The sequence below is a fragment of the Microtus oregoni genome, unplaced genomic scaffold, assembly GCF_018167655.1.
Source record: "Microtus oregoni isolate MIOR12 unplaced genomic scaffold, Mior012 000004F_ref0000308, whole genome shotgun sequence".
Taxonomy (NCBI): Eukaryota; Metazoa; Chordata; class Mammalia; order Rodentia; family Cricetidae; genus Microtus; species Microtus oregoni.
In genome coordinates, this window is record NW_024543063.1 from 14020237 (window position 1) to 14039101 (window position 18865).

Below are 18865 nucleotides of genomic sequence, written 5' to 3' on the forward strand. Positions count from 1 at the left end.
CTCCGGACCTGCCTGTTGGGCTACAGTTATGTCTCAGGTCTCATTTTACTTAGGGGACCCACACATATGGAGTACCTAAGCTGGGACCACCATAGGTTCATCCTGCTCCCTTCTGCCCCATACTGGCCAGAGATGGGACTCTGGGCCCAGCTGAGGCAGTCACCTGACAGCCCTCCAGCTTCTTGCTACCCTGGGGAGGAGGGGAAGCAGAAGAAGAACCAGCATTGTCTGCTTTCTGCTGTGCAGCAGAAGGGGCTGGGGGAGGGGGAATCACACTCACTGTCAGCTGTCCCCACGGCCTCTCATGGAGCTTAGGCTGGGCCTCGGATACCAGCGAAGCCGTGCCCTGGCTCACTGAGGTGAGGGCTGGTGCACTGTGGGCCCAAACCAGTGGCCTGGTACTCGGTCAGCGTCCTAAGTCCCAGGCAGGGCTCTGAGATGGCTTGGAGCTCCGCCTGGGTTATTCCCGCTGCAACCCCACTCTTTCTCCCACTGGGTCCCAGGGGACCAGTCAAGAGACTTTAGTTTCTTCCTGGTGTGGTTATGGTGGGTAGAAAGGTTGTTCCGGGCTGTGGAAGTGCTGAGTCAGACTTCAGGGCTGGGGACGGAGTGTGCTTTAGCGGGAGAGCGCATGCCCATGCATGTGCCAGGCCCCCAGTTCTGTCTCTAGCACTGCAGACTCTAGGAGGGGATAGATGGAGTCAGACTCTTCCTTCCTGTTGTTTGTTGTTGTTTTGTTTTGGGGAATTTGGTGGTTGTGTGGTGTGGTTGTGAGACAGGGTCTCACTCTGGCCAACCTGGAACTCATAGCAATCCATCTGCCTCTGGCTCCTGAGTGCTGGCATTAAAGGCCACCACACCTGGCTCAAGAGGTCAAAATCCTAATGTGTACTGGACACCCAGCTCTAGTAGGTTGTTCTGACATACTGTGAGTGCTGTTCTAGATCCCCGCTTGCTGGCCCCGCCTGGAGACCCCACGCAGAGTGGCTCTCAGTGCCACCCTTACTGATCACAGGAAGTGTTAGAAGAACTGAAGAAAAAGGAGAACAGGCTGGGGAATAAGTTCCTGTTCCATGTGCCTAGCAATAGGAGAACAGAGGCTGTGTATCAAGTAATGGCTGAAGAAATCAAAGCCCACAGGCGGGGATAGGCCCTGGGCTCCACCCTCAAACCTTTGCATGGAGCTGTGGCATCCCAGTCAGGTGGGTACAGGTTGACCACAGACCACAGCATCCTCAGTGACCCCTCACATTTCCTCTCCAGTCATTGCCCTTTTTCCTCAGTTCTCCTCCCTCTCTGGCTCCCAGGGCATCCATGAAACCACTGGCTGCCAACACTCCTGCAGGAATCAAAAGAGCCTTAGTTTCACACGGGCTTTCAAGAGTCCTTGGGCCAAGGGTCCCACCCTGACACCACGAGACCTCCCTGCCCTCTCTGAGGTTGAGTGCAAAGTGCTTGCAAATGTCATGGGCTTGCTCAGGACTGAGAAGCAGAGCTTACTAGACCTGAAGGTCCTGGAAGCCAGATCCTGGGCCATGCGCCAGGTCTGTGCAGCCACCCTAACTTAACATTTTTCCCCAAAAAGCCCTTCAGAGGAATTGGGGTGGCCCTCTAATCGTTCAGGGCCACTCATCTAGTCCTTCTGACTCGGGGTCTGGGGAGGACTGTAGGGGGTTCCAGGTCAGGCTTCTAAGGAGGTGTATCTTCCTGTCTTCCCACTCTTCCTGTCGTGTGACCTTATCTACTCTTCCAGGCTGTTTCCTGTCTGTAAGATGGGAGTATGGTACCTGCCCCAGACCTGAGAGGAGGACTTGAGTTAATCCATGGGAGGAGGCCCTGGGCTCAGCAGAGCTTGCTCACAGGCTCGGGCAAGAAAAGCTGTGGCACCGAAAATTGTTAAAGATTGGCAATGAGGTCCGGGGAGGAGCCCTGACCCCGACTTTATGGGCAGGAGTAGAGTGGGGCCTGGGGACCTCTTGTGAGCTTCTGTCCCGTGTTCTCTCTTCCCTCTCCCCGGCTCTGAGGCCCTAGATGCAGCCTACATGGCAAACAGCATTAGGATTTTATGTCTCAGCAACACAGCCCCACCCGTGCCCTTGAATCTGGGTGACCTGCTTGGCAGAGAATATCCTGCTTGTCCAGGTCTGTGGGGGCAGTGGGGCAGGAGGAGGGAGTAAGGGTGGAGAGGACTTCAGCTGGGCAAGTCACCGCCATTAGGCTTGCTGGGTCTGTAGCCCTGGCCTTGCCTGGATCCATTCTGGCCAGGCACTGAGCTGTGCACAAGCCCAGCCCCTCCCAACCTCTCCTAATCGCTAGCCAGCCTTTCTTGAATGCCACCTGCTGTGCTGGGCCAGTGTAGGGGTTCCTGGGGGTGGAGGGGAAACCGAGGGAGCCACACAAGGACCAGTGGGACCGTGCTAGCCTCAGGCAGGTACTGCCCAAGGAGGATACCAAGTCTGTGCTCGAGGGCCCAGCTGCTCCAGATGGAGCAGAGGGGAAAAGTTCTCGGATGGCATTGTAGGTGGCTACATTTCCTAATAAGAGGGAACTAAGTCCTGAACATGGTTAGGACTTCGGGAAGCACAGAAGCCTAGGGACGAAAAGAAAGGGGATTTCAGGCCTAGGAAGCTACAGACAGAAGTAGGGAGCTCAGAGCTTTCTCTCTCTCTCTCTCTCTCTCTCTCTCTCTCTCTCTCCTTTGGTTTTTCGAGACAGGGTTTCTCTGTGTAGCTTTGGAACCTGTCCTGGAACTCTGTAGACCAGGTTGTCCTCAAACTCACAGGAGATCCGCCTGCCTGTCTCTCAAGTGCTGGAACTAAAGGCATGTGCTACCACCACCAGACTTTTTCTTCTTGTTTCTTTTTTTGTTTTGAGGAGAGTTTTCTTTTTGCTTTTTGCTTTGAGAAGCGCTTTTGACCCCTTTGTGGGGAGAGTCGTGAGTGTTCCGAGCACACGTATCTCAGAGGACAGAGCACACGTTTCTCAGAGGACAGCAGCTTGCAGGTGTCGGTTCTCTCCTTCCACTGTATGGAGTTTCAGGAATGCAACCCAGGGCATAGGATTTGCCAACAAGCACCTTATCCATGGAATCATCTCAGTGCCCCATTCCGTGTTCCCGTGTGTCACACACACACACACAGAGGCCACAGGTCACAGTACTCTGGTAGAGGTCAGAGGACTTTTTTTTTTCAAGACAGGGTTTCTCTGTAGCTATCGAGCCAATCCTTGAACTCGCTCTGTAGACCAGACTGGCCTCGAACTCACAGAGATCCACCTGCCTCCGCCTCCCGAGTGCTGGGATTAAAGGTGTGTGCCACCACCACCCAGCCTGCTCAGCCTGCTTTCTTATAGAACCCAGGACCACCAGTCCAGACATGGCACTACCCAAGATAAACTCTTGATCCTTCTGCCTCAGCAATTTAGTATGTTGGTCTTACAGCAGTGAGCCACCTTACCCAACAAACAGGGCAGTTTTGAAGTTGTTTGTTTTCTTTGCTTTTTCTTTTTTCTATTTTGTTGTTGAGACAGGGTCTCATTATGTAGCCCTGGCTATCCTGGGTCTTGCTGTATAGACCAGGCTGGCTTCTCATTCACAAAGATCCGTCTGCCTTTGTCTCCCAAGTGCTGGGATTAGAGGTGTGCACAACCACACAGGCCTAGATTTGTATTTTTGGTGGGGGGAGGGGATACACAGAAGTTTGAAGCCAGAGCCTCCCATGTGCTAGGCAAGTGCTCTTCTCCTGAGCCTAATCCTAATTTTAATGAGTTACTTTAGGCATCTTCAAAACCACTAGATAACATAGCACTCCAAGCTGCACTCCTCAGCTTAAACAGAACATTACAGATAGGGCAGAAGGCTCACAGCCCCAGCACTGAGCAGTGCTGCTGGCTAGAATGGTGGCCATCTTCTACAGCTCCATCCTTTACCACAAGTCTGCATCCTGAATGGGATGCCGAGATGGTTTCTGCCTGCATTGCCATTTCAATAAATGTCAGGTTGTTTCCTTGGCAACATGTCTTTTAGCTTAATGATATGTGTTTGGACTGTGTGCATGTTAAGTCCTGGTTTTGATCATTTGTTTTGCTGGCTGTGTAGTTTCCCACATTCCCATTCTGGGTAGGGCCTGCTTTGCTTTTATATTTTGCTATTGATGGATACATAGGGGGTTTCCACCGTTTCACTCTGGGGAGCTCAGGACATTCTCTGGACTCAGTGGGAAGGGAGGAGGCAGAAACTGGTGGAGGGTCAAAGCAGGGAGTAAGACTCTCTTGTGAGTGCTGGGAGCCACAGCGGGCTTCGAGCAGGAGCAGCACTCAGCAGAAGTGGTGCTCTGGGAGCCTGAGCTTCTGCCTTGTCTGTAGTTTAGACTAGAAGCCAAAATCTAGGTGAAGGAGACCCTTTTAAGACCTAGGGATGATGACCGGGCATTGGTGGCGCACGCCTTTAATCCCAGCACTCAGGAGGCAGAGGCAGGTGGATCTCTGGGAGTTCGAGGCCAGCCTGGTCTACAGAGCTAGTTCCAGGACAGGCTCCAAAGCTAGAGAGAAACTCTGACTCGGAAAAACAAAACAAAACAAAAAGACCTAGGGATGAGCCCTGTGGGCTTGTCCCCTGATGAGCTGCCATCCAGAGTGACAGAAGCAACTGAGAAAGATCCTCATTTGAGAGAGAGGGCTAAAGAGGAGGGGTCCAAAGCTAACGGTACCCATGGGAAGTCACTGTGGTGGCCGGGGTAGGGTAGAAGTGGGGGTTACACTAGGCCTGGGAGAGTGTTCCAGCGCAGCTAGGACCTCAGCCCACCCCCAGCCCAGGCCCTGCTTCTCCAAACCCAGTGGACTTGACACCACAGGCTCCCTTCCCCTTGGGCCAACCTGCAGCACACCCTTCTGTCTACTGCTTCCTCCTTAGCCCCACCGTCTTCACCGCCATCTTCTTCCCTTCCCACTCACTGGCTCCTGCTCTGGCACTTTGTCCCTGCCAAGATCTTGAGGCCTCTGGGCAAAACTCCTAAAACATGCCACATTTCCCCGTGCCCAACCTTTGGCTCTGTATCACCCAACACAGTGTCCCACTGCTATCTCCCAGCTGAGAGAAGAGGCTTTGGGTCTGCATACGGTCAAGCCCCTTTCCTTTCAGTGACTCTGAGCCAGCTGCAGACAGCTGGTAGTTAATAATCCATCTGTTTTCCAATTTAATGTGTGTGAGTTGTACTATTTTTTTATTGCAACCTGATTATCCCCAAGGCAAGGAGCCTTTGTCCTGTGCTATTCCGACCATGTCCAGCAAGCGCAGCGAATATTTTCCAAGTAAGAGGAGCCCAAGAGAGTGACCTCTAAACTCACAGATTTGTCTTCTTTTTCCTCCTCTTCCTCTTCGTCTTTTTGCTTTTTAAAGACAAGGTTTCTCTCTGTAGTCCTGGCTAACCTGGAACTTGCTCTGCTGACCAGGCTGGCCTTGAACTCACAGAGATCCTCTTGCCTCCACGACCCAATGCCATGCCTGCTGCTGGGATTAAAGGTGTGCACCAGCACTGCTGCCACACTGTGCCTTTTGTTAGAGTCACAAAATCCCCGCACACACGTTAGCCTTAGACGAGGAAGGCAAGGACGTTTCTCAGGCGCTCCCAGGTGAAGGCCACCTGTCCCAGCAGCTGGGTCAGCTTCTGGCAGAATTTGGAAAGAAAGTGGCAGTTTTGATACCCTCTCCACCATCCAGCTCTGACCGGGTGCTTCCCATGTGTTCTCCTACTTGGTGCCACTTAACCTTTATGTGGTTCTGCCAGGGCATCTCTGTACTAAGGATGGAGAACTTTATCTCCCTGGCTAAGGACAGGAGGAGCCAAGCTGTAGGAGGAATCATAGTGCTGCCCTTCCCATGAGTGACAAGGGGAGAAATGACGGGAGAGGGCTTGGGCAAGACTGTCACTCCGTAGAGGAGAGGGTGGTTGTGTTTCATTATGTTGTTTAATGTTTCAGTTTGAAATAGTTATAGATGGGTCACAACAACACACAAACAGATTCCTGTATACCTAGCCCAAGCCTGCTGGATGTTAATGTTCATGACCACAATAAAGCTCTCAAAAGCAACGAATTCGGTTCAGTAAGAGACTATTAACACTATCAGACCGTATGTAAAGGTTGTCAGCTGTCCCACTAATGCCCCTTTCGTGGTCCTGACTCTGATTAAGGATCCTATACTGTTCAGCCTCCTCCAGGCCTCTCTGATGTTGAGTACTGGCCAGGTGTTTTACAGTGGGTCCCTCCATCTGGGTTTGTCTGAGGTTTTTCTCATGAATAAATTATGGTTGTGCATTTCGGGCTTGAAGGCCACAGAAGGGAAGTTGTGCCTTCCTCCATGGTCAAAAATACATTGTTACTGCTGAAATTAGCATCTGTTTTCTCTTCTGTGGGTGATGGGGCTGGAACCCAAGTGCATATGGGTGCTAGGCAAGAGCCCTGCTGCTGACTGAGCCCTCGGGCCTGACATTATCTTTTGTCATCGGTTTCTAGTGCAGTGAGCCAGTTTCTCCAGTGACTAATTAGTATCTTGTGAAGCAGACGGTTTGAGACTATGCAAATCTCTCTCCGATTGTGCTTGGTGATTTGCCCAGCGTCCAGGTGTCAGGCTGCACCCCTGTGCTGCCTTAGAAACTGCAGGTGGGGTTTGCATGGTGAATGAAACCAAGGTGAGAGGGGGAGTGAGGTCAGGGGGCATTCTTGGAGAAGGAGAGAGTCTAGAGCAGCAGAGGGAAGAACATCCCAGGGGAGAGACCTGCCCAAGAGAAGGTATGTTGGTAGGATTGCTCGGACCCAGTGCGCCCCCATTTCCAGACATCCCCCACCCCCGCTGCCCTACTTTCCGCACTGTGCACCAGCTTGCATTCAGAACCATTGGCTTGGCATTCAGCTGCTGGCACAGGCTCATCCTAAGTTCAGCCCCTTACCAAGTTTAAGAAAGGAAAAGTGTTTGCTGAATGACTTTCAGGGTGACACACCCTCCGTGGTCACCCCTGCGGGAGGAAAGATGCCCGGAGGGCAGTCTGTTTCACCTCTTGTGGGCAGCCAGGCACTGCTAGAGTCACTGAGGCCAGGCCTGCAGGAAGCTAACCTTGCTCTCTACTGGTACAGATGTTACCCATCTGGCACCTACTCCTCCCAACTGTCTTCACTCCGCTGTAGCCCGTCCTCTCTAAGAGAACTGCTCAAAGGGACACTTTGCGTGTTTTCTGGATTAGATTTGCAATCTTAACATATCTTGAAGCTATGTGTTTATTCTTTTATGTTTCAAATTAGTTTCTTTCCCTTTTTGCATGTGCATTTTCAGGTAGTAATTTTTATGCTGTTGATTTCAAAAAAAGGAAAGTAAAATAAATGTATGTGTCCAACAATATGAGTTGGGGGGGCTTATTTCTGAAGCATGGGATTTTTATTTATTTATTTATTATGTATACAACATTCCTTCCCTGTATGCCTGCAGGCCAGAAGAGGGCACCAGATCTCATTACAGATGGTTGTGAGCCACCATGTGGTTGCTGGGAATTGAACTCAGGACCTCTGGAACAGCAGCCAGTGCTCTTAACCCCTGAACCATCGCTCCAGCCCCTACCACAGGATTCTTTTAGAATCTTTGAATCTAAGTTTCTCTCTCTCTCCTTCCTTCTCCAAATTTATAGCATATTTACCACCAAATATTAAAATATACACAAGCCAGGGAGTCCCTGAGGAGGAACTGAGGTGCGGCATTCCATCTCCAGCACACGAAGAAGAAAGAAACACTGGTATTTTCACCACCAAGAGCCACTTCCAATGACCCTGGGTCTTTTCTCAGTAGAAGTATCTAACTATGCAATCACCCTTTTCAACAAGAAAAGGTCTATGTATTATTCAGCTATTTAGAAACCTACAGTTCTTATTCCTGCAATCTATCCGTGGCTATCTCGGTTGACCCCTCACATCCCCTAACTGGATGTCTCTCTTGCACCAGCTCATTGCTATCACAACAGAACACACAAATAATTAGCCCTGAGTTGATGGGAGCTCAGTTTCAAGTCTACTCCCTTCGCGCTCCTACTTGGCCCACTGCTATGAACGCGTCACCCCAGAGGCCTGTTTTCCTGGTCTACTGTATCTGTGGCGTTTTTGTTTCTTCTCTGTGTGTGAACTTGTGCTATGGTTCCTGGGTAGAGCTCAGAGGACAACTTGCAGAAGTCAGTTTCCTGCTTTCCCTGTTGGGGCTCCTGAGGGTTGAGCTCAGTAGTCAGGCTTGGCCTCAAGGTCCTTCCTGGCAAAGCCATCTCATTGGCCAGGTCTGTATCTGAAACAGCAGCCCTGTCATGTTCTTTCCTCTGTTTTCAACTGCTCGCCTTCCTTACTTCATCACTGTATCCCTTCTAGAAGGTCAGCGTCAGGGAGTGATGGCGGTCATGTGCAGTGTACCCAGCACTTGGCCAGTAGCCAGGGGTCAGTCAGCATGGCCGAAAACATGAAAGTCTAAAGCTGAGTTGCAAATGAAACCAAAAGCAAAGGACGTATAAAGCTAGGCACCCAACGCAGAATGCAGAACCTCTCTTGGCATGCCAGAGTTGCCAGGGCAGATGAAGGGTGCAGAGCTGGTTATATGGCCAAACTGTCCAGGGTCAACTTGGTTTGTCCAAACTGGTTGCAGATAAAGCAGCCAGTATTTCTCTAAGGGGCTATCCTTCTTCATACACACTGAGAGGTTTAGGGTCAAGCTTAGAGCACCTTCTATACTCTGACTGGCTTGATAGATTCCCCAAGCACTGACTGCCTCCTCACCGTGTGCCTACCCCAGCCTGTTTTCCTGCACAACTAGGGCCCAAGCCAGCTCCTTCTCATACTGAAGGGTAGATACATAATTTGTACTGCCTAGTGTAATGCCAACTTCAGGTACAAGGTGGTTGGTACAGACCTGTGATCCTAGCACTTGGGAGATGTAGGCAGGGGAATCATGAGTTCAGGATCATTACTGGCAACATTACAAGTTTGAGGATAGCCTGGGCTACACAAGAACCTGTCTTTCTTTCTTTCTTTCCTTCTTTCTTTCTTTCTTTCTTTCTTTCTTTCTTTTTTGGTTTTTCAAGACAGGGTTTCTCTGTAGCTTGAAACCTGTCCTGGAACTAGCTCTTGTAAACCAGGTTGGCCTCGAACTCACAGAGATCCATCTGCCTCTGCCTCCCGAGTGCTGGGATTAAAGGCGTGCGCCACCACCGCCCGGATACAAGAACCTGCCTTAAACAAACAGTAATACATAAATAAAAGATAATTAATTAATTAAAACAAAACTCCTTGTTCAAACAATAGAAAAAAATGTATTATTCGAGGTACAGAAGTAATAAGCCTGGCTTGATTGTGTGCTTACAATCCCAGCACTAACGAGGCAAAGGCAAGAGGATCTTAAGTTTGAAGCCACATTGAGCTACATAGCCAGATTCTGAGGAGAGAGACAGAAAGCGGGGGGAGGGGAAAAAAGCAATAAACTCTGAAGTGTTCCCATTATTCCATCATTCTTTTGACTTGTAGTGTTTTCAATCTTCTATTTAATGTCTTTCTAAATAAAGCCAACATGGTGCCGCTATGGCTATGATCCCAACATTTGGGAGGCAGATGTCAGAGGGCCACTGCCAGTTAGTTCAAGACTACATAGTGATGGTCTACGTATGGAATTCTAGCCAGGCTAGCAAGGCCTGTCTCACCAAAGAGAAAAAAAAGAAAGAAAATGAAAATTTAAATAACTAGCAAGGATTTTCCATTCATTTTTATATTGTACCACATCCGTCTTGTTTGTTTGTATTGTACCACATCCGTCTTGTTTGTTTGGGGTACTGAGGATTGAACACAGTACTTGTGCATGCTAGCTGATTATATAATAAGACCTGTCTCATAAAATTTTTTTAGAAAATACTTTCGAAGGTCAGCTCAAGGTAGTAACCTCAGAGCACTGAGCGCAAGAGGCCCTTCTGAACTGGGCCCTAGGCGACCTCATGGGTCTCACATTTGTTTGGAGAACCCCGGTCTCCTGGTCCAGTTTCCTGAGCTACTTACAGCTGTGATGGCAGTGAGTTTGGGATGGGTGGTCAAGCCCTTCCAGCCTCACCCCTGCCTGCCCCTCTATCTGCCAAGAAGCCATATAACTCTGTACTTCCTTGAGCAAACCCTACTGTCTGCCACCCTGGGCCTTATTCTGTTCCTTGGTCTACCCGCCTGCCTCTCACAGTTGGTCTCTAGGCCAGCAGCAGCAGCTCCTGAAGTGGCCCCGTTTCCAGGGTTGGAGATGTAACTCAGTCGGTAGGGTTTGCTTAAGTGAGCGTGAAGCCATGCGTTCCATCCCCAGCTCCACAGGAACCAGACCCCCCAGCCTTTGAGGGGTAGAGGCAGAGTCAGGAGGATGAGTACCTGGTCATCCTTGACCACAGAGTGAGCCAGTGAGACTAAAAAAGAACAAAACAAACAAACAGAAAATGGTGACGGCAAAGAGCTTGACTAAGGGCGGCTCAGGTGGCAGAGATGCCGGCTATGTGGGGCCTGCAGTCGTGGGAGAGGCTGATCTGACCCCACACCGTATGCCCTGCAGGTACAGCCTGTACACCAGAACCTGGCTCGGGTACCTCTTCTACCGACAGCAGCTTCGGAGGGCTCGGAATCGCTACCCCAAAGGCCATTCCAAAACTCAGCCCCGCCTCTTCAATGGTAAGCTCTAGCTGCCCCTGGCCAGCACCCCACCCTGCTCCCCAAGCTCACCTCCCTGGCTATGGCCCTTCTCCTCCCCCTTACCCGACCCTGGCTTCTCTGTCTGCCTTCCCCAGGAGTGAAGGTGCTTCCCATCCCGGTCCTCTCAGACAACTACAGCTACCTCATCATCGACACCCAGGCAGGGCTGGCTGTGGCCGTGGACCCGTCAGACCCGAGGGCTGTGCAGGTGAGGGGCGGAGTGCTGGGAGTCATGGTGGGGACTGCCAGCCGCTTTTGCCAGACGGAGCCTGACTATGGGATCTGCTCCTGTATATGGGTGGGCATCCTCACACAAGAATACCCCCTTCCGCATAGAGCCAGAGAGTGAGGGTTCTGGCCTGGGACTGTGAATCCTGGCAGTTTCCCGTCTGCCCCTTACCCTCTGTGTTCCCCTGGTGGATATTCTTTTTATTTCCATTTTTATTCATCTATTTATTTATTGTTTGGGTGCTTGGGGGTTGTTTGTCTTATTTTTTTTCCTTTCTTTTCTTCTCTTTACTCCTCCTTCCCCCAGACAGGATCTCACCATGTAGCTTTAGCTAGTCTGGAACTGACATGTTGACCAGGCTGGCCTTGACCTCAGAGATCTGCCCCTTTTCTCCTCCCCAGTGCTAGGATTAAAGGCATGTATCACCATACCTGGTATAGCATTATGTGTGCATGGTGTGTACATGTGTGTGTGTACACGTGTGTGTGTGCCATGACAAGCATGTGGAGGTCAGAGGACACCCTGTGGTTATTTCTTTCCACCTTTATTGAAGGTTCTGGTGTTGGAATTTCCCTACTGACCTATCTCACCAGCCCCAGACCCTCTTTCTTCTTTGACCTCTGTCAGTATCTGGCCATCTCTGCCTTTCCCTTCATGTTCATATTCTATCTCTTCCCGCCTCCCTCCTTCCCTCTCTGTGTGTGTGTGTTGTGTGGTCTTGGGAATAGAACCCAGGGTCTAGTGTTACTTTTCAATGTGAGTGTATCAGTGTCAACTCCCGATGCCCCCTTTCCCTCTCTGCTACACCCCACACTGGGTCTCTGCTCTTCCCTGTCCCCTTTGCCAGCTTAGCATTCGCTAGCCTGTCTCCTGCCTTTCCTTCATCTCTCCAGCTGTCTTTCCCACCCACCCCCAACTAAACTTTCAGTGTGCCTCCCTCTGCATCCCCTGCCACCCTCAGTAACTCTTCTCTCCTCCAGGCTACCATTGAAAAGGAAAGAGTTAACTTGGTTGCCATCCTCTGCACCCACAAGCACTGGTAAGGGGCTGGGGATGCTGGGGCTGTGGCTGCCGGCAGTTTTATTTTCACGGGTTGGGCTTGAGGAGCTGGGCTCAGGGATGGGTAGGACCCACTTTCTCATGAAGTCACCCAGGCACCAGCAGAGGTAGAGAGGAAGGGACTGGATCCCTTATCTTGGCACTCAGCAGCTTGGAGCCTCAGAGGAGGGCAGGAACTGCTGTGTTCCATTTGTGGGCATGCAGCAGGTGCCCAGAGAATGCACAGCTGTTAGTTGGCAGGTGGCACAGGGCACAGAGGCTGGAATGTTAGGTGGGTGTGGTCAGATCCACTGGGGAGAGTGTGAGGACGGCCGCTGGAGCTGAGCAGGAGAGTCCAGGAAGATCAGAGGGGACTGTCGTGGGAGCAGGGAATGGCTTGAACAGGAGCCAGGGGGTACCTTAGGGGAGGGGGAGTCCCCTGTCTGTGTTCATCTCTGCCATCCTGCAGGGACCACAGTGGAGGGAACCGCGACCTCAGCCGGAGGCACAGGGACTGTCGCGTGTACGGGAGCCCTCAGGACGGTATCCCCTACCTCACCCAGTAAGTGCCTGACCCAGACGTGGGTGGGCATCTCCTACCTCCTGCCTTCAGTCTGCCAGGGTGTCAGCAGCTGGTGACACTCTGCCTAACTCTTAGACAGCTAAGTGGAATCCATGCAAAAAGACTAGCCCTGTTTGCCCCAAGATGATCCACCCATAATCAGAAGAGAAAGGCTTTGCGCTGAGGCCCTGGGCACCCGTGCCTTCACCCCTACCATAGAAGCCACCCTCCTGTAAGGTACCCTGCCCTTGAGTCTGGCATGGTAGCCATGATCAGCATGATGTAGCTTGAATTCCCTCTCTTCCTTATTGTTTTGTGCCCTAGCCCCCTGTGTCATCAAGATGTGGTCAGTGTGGGACGACTTCAGATCCGAGCCCTGGCCACCCCTGGCCACACTCAAGGCCACCTGGTCTACCTGCTGGATGGGGAGCCCTACAAAGGTCCTTCCTGCCTCTTCTCAGGGGACCTGCTCTTCCTCTCTGGCTGTGGTGAGTTTCTGTCAAAGAGAGGGGAGGGGGAAGAAGAGGGAGAGACCCGCCAGAGCAGCCACTGTCCCATGTCCCATTTAGAGATGCTGGCTCCCAGCATCCCAGCTGCAGTCACCGTCACTCACGTTGCCTGATTGTTTATGTTCTCAAGATCCTCACAGGGGCTAAGCCTATGACGAAGACCTGACCCTTTAAGTAAACACCATAGAGCACTGATTTCCACTGGGTGGGACCTGTTTCCCCAAGATAGTGACCGGGATGAAGAAGCCATGGAAAGTTGAGGATACTTAAATAGGAAGGAAGCACTGTGGGTGGGTGAGGACCCCAAGTCCTAGACTACAGAGTCCCCGAGGGCTTAGTGGGAGGATCGTTTCTACCCACTGAGCCTGGACCCCAGGAGGCCAGCATGAAGACTCAGCAGCCTTGCCCTCCACATGTGTGTGGGGCTTCACACCAGCTCTCCCGTAAGGAGGGGGTAGATGCCTGGGGATGGCTGGGCAGGACTCAGCTGAAGGACCAGAGGCTGAGGTCCCACCCTACCCCTCTGTACCTCAGCCTTTCACATTTGACCCCATGCAGGACGGACTTTCGAAGGCACAGCAGAGACCATGCTGAGCTCGCTGGACACCGTGTTAGACCTGGGGGATGACACCCTGCTGTGGCCTGGTGAGGTGCCCCTTCTCCCTTCTTCCAGCCCCTCGCTGTCTTAGAGACCGGCACCGGCAAGCTAATTTCATGGGCCCAGAGGCAGCACAGCCAGTCCTCCGGGGCTGGGACAGACACTGCCCTCCTTCCTGGAGTTAATACTGGCTATATGATATTGAAAAATTTTGTACCCCGATATTAATTCTCTCTGCCGATGCAATAAATCAGATAAGACCAAATTAAAGTTCAGGTTTTAATCTGAGCCGAGCATTCCCAGGTGGTCCTAGGGGAAGAGGAGAAACCACGAGGGAGAACCCCATGGCAAGCCTTAAATATCCTGTAGGTGTGGTCTTGAGCATCTCAGGGGGAGGAGCTGACCCTTGGTGGGCTTTTTGGGCTGGGTCTGGAGAGGGCAGCTCCAGAGGAAATCCCTGACAGATGTCCATGCCTTTCATGATGCTGCCCCTCCCCCATCAGCCTTTGACCTCTTTGGGAGCCCTAAAGACTCAGAGTCCTGGAGAGATACCCAATCGTTCAGATAATTATGGTCACAGTCCAAACAGAAAGTAGCCTTAGCTTATCTGAGAGAACAGTAAATGTGGTCCAGGTGTGCCCTTTCGGTGCTCATTTGTGTAATGGATACTGGATGCACTGTCGGGCTCTGTTGTATGCACTGGGCAAACCACAGTGATACCTGGGCTTCTCTCTTTCTCTCTCTCTCTCTCACACACACACACACACACACACACACACACCAACTCTTCCCAATTCTCCCCCCCCCTTACCCATCAGACTTTTTATCTTTTTCTTTCTATCTTTGCCTGGCATGTTATTCTCTTCTCCACTTGCCAAATTAGAAAACTGTGTCTTAGGGAGGTCATCAGCGAAGTCTGCAGAGCGAGGTAAGAGGCCAGCTGTGGCCTCTCAGCTCCAAAGTTAGCGATTTTCCCCATGAGTCCAAACCGCTGCCCAAACTGCCTCTGCCTTTTCTTTCTACGCCCCTGCCCCCCAACAGTGCCCTTGGTTGGAAAAGCAACTTTGGTTTTTCCAAGAGCCCTCGCCCTCCCCTCTGCTGGCTGGGCAGCTGTGGGCCTGGGGCCTTGGAGTAGGACAGACTTATGATCTCACCACCAGCCTCTCTTTGCCCTGCTTCCTGTTGTGCCCCCCCCCCCCCCCCCCCCCCCCGGCCTTGCTAGGACACGAATATGCGGAAGAGAACCTGGGCTTCGCAGGTGTGGTGGAGCCCGAGAACCTGGCCCGGGAGAGGAAGATGCAGTGGGTGCAGAGGCAGCGGATGGAACGCAAGAGCACGGTGAGGATGGGGTGGGATGGGGAACTTGGCCGCTGTCCAGCCAAGGCTGTCGCTGCCCTGCCTGGGCCCACGAGTGCTTTCCAGAGCTCTGGTCTCTACCCTGGGAGGGTAGGGTCCTTTCCCCAGGCTCTCTCCACTTACCCCTGTGCCTCTTGCTCTGCAGTGCCCATCCACCCTGGGAGAGGAGCGCACCTACAACCCATTCCTGAGAACCCATTGCCTGGCATTACAGGAAGCTCTGGGACCGGGGCCAGGCCCTACCAGTGATGATGGCTACTCCCGGGCCCAGCTCCTGGAGGAGCTGCGCCGGCTGAAGGACATGCACAAGAGCAAGTGATACCCCCAGCCCACCCTGGTCCCGGCTGTCCCCACAGAGGGGAAGCCACCCATCACCCACACCTTGCCATCCTCTTCATCACTAACGCCACCACCGCCACTGGTGCCCTAGGCAGCACCATTTTCCTTTGGACTGTTTCGGGAGGGCACAGCCCAGCAGGGACCTAGAGGAGGAGGCAGCAGCAGGCCAGTACGGCTGGGTGTTTAGGAAGGCAGCACCTGGGACATCTCTAGACTTTGCTGCCTTGGAGGGTCTGCCTCCTTCCCCCACTCGTAGACCAATAGCCAGATCCTGAAAGGCTCCTGTCGGCTCCCCTTCCAGAGGCCACACCCTCACTGGAGCCCTAGAACCCAGGAGAGCCGAGCACTGGTCAGGTTAGTCTATCCTCCACTCCTCCCCCTCCAGGGCTGTCAGAGAAGCTCACCCCGAAAACAGTGTTGTGAGGTGCGGTGCCTGGGAGAGTGGTCACCAACAGGGGCAGCCGGAGACTCTAAGCCCTACCTTACCCTGCTAAGACATTGCCAGGCCGAGATGTTCCTAAGAACACACAGGGCCGGAAGCCTGGCTCTGGCCAATCCCTGAAGGCCAGAGGGAAAGTTTCCTGATTGCCAAGGAATCTTCTGCCTCAGGCCTAGGAGACACAAGACGCTGGGATACAGAGCCACACGCCACTCATCTGTCCTGGGTCTGCCACTGGAACTCTGCTCCTGCCCCAGGTCACAAGGGCCTGCCTTCCAGGGGAGAGTGAGCTGTGGTCTGCCTGAGAGATGCTGCTTTCTCCTTGGGGCCCTTGTTCTTAGGAATTCCTGCCTGCTTCTGTCTTCCTTAACGTCTTTTGCTTTATCCTCACCTCTTTTCTTCTTGACGTCATTAAAGGCTGATTCTTTCAGTCCTGGTACTCATCTGGCTCCTTGCAGTTTCCAAAAAAAAGAAGAAAAAAACCCTTCCATCTCCACCTGATTTCCCGTCGGATCCCAGGCCCCACGCTGGCAGTGTACAGAAAGCCGAGGTCTGGGAGCAGGGAGCTCAGTTGAGTGCCAGCTTCCAGGACCCAGGCTCAAGGCTGCCCCACTGCTCATCCCTCCTCCCACTCTGCTTGTCCTCTGGTCTCAGGTCAAGGACCGCTGTGGTCCTTTAGCAGGCAGACTTTAGCAGGGTTAGCTAGGAGCCTCCCCTTGGGATGCGCAGTGCCCTCTGCTGAACCTCCCAGATGCCCCTGCCCTCAGTTCTCCTGTCATCTGGCCTTGGCTGCCCTCTCCAGCCCCAGCCTTTGGAACCCACTCTAGCAATATCACCAGACTAGTTAGCCTTCCCCGCCCCCAAGACACGCAGCTCCATGCCTTTGTGCCTTCGCTCACGCTGTTTCTTCAGCCGGAATGCCTTCCCGCTCCTCCTGCCTCCTCTGCCTGTATTAGCCTCTCCCAGGCCCCTCCCCCAGGAAGGCGTCCCTCACCCATCTCCCAGGCTACCTCTGCACCTGTAAATGCTTCTCGTGGCACCCATCACACCATACTTTACTTGTTTACATGTTTGCCCCCTTCTAGACTGTGAACCCTTAAGGGCATGGACTGTATCTTATGCATCTCTGTATTCTGCGCCTAGCACGGTGCCTGGCACACAGTAGGCGCTCAATAAATGTTGAATGAATGATTTAACTCAATGGTTTATCTGTGCTGCTACAGCAGAGAGCCTGCTCACTGTTGTCTGGGGGGTCACTGAGGGTCACTACATGGGGAGAGCTTTGGGCAGCCTATCAGGGACTGCGCCCTGGGCTCAATCCCCAGGAGCATCAGAACAGCCCATGTGTGGGTACCCTTGTCTTTCCCTCAGCTTGAGACACTCAGGACACCGCTAGCACTTCAGGACCACAACCTTACCTCCAGCCTGTCTCTCTTTATTTGGTTTTTCGAGATAGGATCCGTGTAGTCCTGGCTGTCCTGGAACTGGCTCTATAGACCGGGCTGACCTCAAACTCAGAGATCCACCTGCCTTTACCTCCTGAGTACTGGGATTAAAGGTAGGCCACCACCACACCCAGAAGGCTTTTTCCCCCTCTAACTTGTCTTAGCACATGGGGGGCGGGGGAGAGCCAGGCGGTGGTGGCACACGCCTTTAATCCTAGCACTTGGGAGTTCGAGGCCAGTCTGGTCTAGTTCCAGGACAGGCTCCAAAGCCACAGAGAAACCCTGTCTCGAAAAAAAAAAAAAGAAAAAGAAAAGAAAAGAAAGAAAGGAAGGAAGGAAGAAAGAGCTACAGCTGAATATGGCACGAGCACAGGCCTTTAATACAGCACCTGGGGGCAGAGACAGATGAATCTCTGTGAGTTCTAGATCAACCGGGAAAGAGATTTCCAGGACAGCAAGTCTACACAGAGACAGATGAATCTCTGTGAGTTCTAGATCAACCTGGAAAGAGATTTCCAGGACATCAAGTCTACACAGAGAAACCCTGTCTAAAAACAAAAAAACACGACAAACAAAACCCAAGCTGGAGTCCTGTTTATGTCTTGCTTTATCTCATTGAATTTATCTTTTTGTAGATTCTTGTTTTCAGTGAGCAAGACTGACTGGTTTTTTTTTTTGTTGTTGTTGTTTTAAATATTTATTTATTTATTATGTATACAATATTCTGTCAGTGTGTATGCCTGCAGGCCAGAAGACCCCATTACAGATGGTTGTGAGCCACCATGTGGGTGCTGGGAATTGAACTCAGGACCCTTGGAAGAGCAGGCAATGCTCTTAACCTCTGAGCCATCTCTCCAGCCCCAAGACTGACTGGTTTTTAGTTCGTGAAGGTAATTAAAGATATTTTTTTTATTTTTTATTTTTTTTTAGTTTTTCGAGACAGGGTTTCACTGTGGTTTTGGAGCCTGTCCTGGAACTAGCTCTTGTAGACCAGGCTGGCCTCGAACTCACAGAGATCCGCCTGCCTCTGCCTCCCAAGTGCTGGGATTAAAGGCGTGCGCCACCACCGCCCGGCTTAAGATATTTCTTTTTTAAAAACATTTTTAAATGATTTGTTTATACTGTTTTATGTGTGTTGCTGTTTTGGCTACATTGTGTCATATCTGTCACGACAGCATCAGATCCCCTGGAACTGGATCTACAGACACGAGTGAGCCACCCTCTGGGTGCTGGGAATTGAACCGGGGTCCTCTGGAAGAGCAGCCAGTGCTCTTAACCGCTGAACCATCTCTCCAGCCTGAAACATGCACTATTTGGGTGGGTGGATGGGGGTTCCAGATAGGATTTCTCAAGATATTTGTTAAATTAGGACACCATGGAGCAGAGTGACCCCCTAGCTGTGGGGTGGCCTCGTGTGGCTGGAGACCAGCACACACTGGCACAGTATCATAGCAGACCAGGCAAGAATGGTTCTCCCACCCTGGCAGAGGTTAGCCTCCCTCTTAGGCATGGGGATGGGCCACGGTCCTCACCTTCCTCATGCAGGCGAGCTCTATGATGAATCTGACTCACTGCTGTCCTGGTGAATGAGCCCCAGGTCCTGGACCACACAGGTCATTCTG

The 18865-nt window shown here is 52.0% G+C and overlaps 1 protein-coding gene across 2 annotated transcripts in view; it reads left to right on the forward strand.

Moving 5' to 3' along the window:
• The window catches only part of Pnkd (PNKD metallo-beta-lactamase domain containing), a 71165-nt gene extending 54171 nt beyond the window's left edge, over window positions 1-16994 (forward strand). For both annotated transcript variants that reach the window (XM_041650646.1, XM_041650647.1), the window contains 8 exons: window positions 10592-10707; window positions 10824-10936; window positions 11938-11996; window positions 12465-12557; window positions 12882-13045; window positions 13625-13711; window positions 14887-15002; window positions 15166-16994. In XM_041650646.1, the coding sequence (XP_041506580.1) occupies window positions 10592-10707; window positions 10824-10936; window positions 11938-11996; window positions 12465-12557; window positions 12882-13045; window positions 13625-13711; window positions 14887-15002; window positions 15166-15339 (922 nt within the window). In that variant the 3' untranslated portion in view covers window positions 15340-16994. The remainder of the gene's footprint in view (window positions 1-10591; window positions 10708-10823; window positions 10937-11937; window positions 11997-12464; window positions 12558-12881; window positions 13046-13624; window positions 13712-14886; window positions 15003-15165) is intronic.
• The last annotated feature ends 1871 nt before the right edge of the window (window positions 16995-18865 follow it).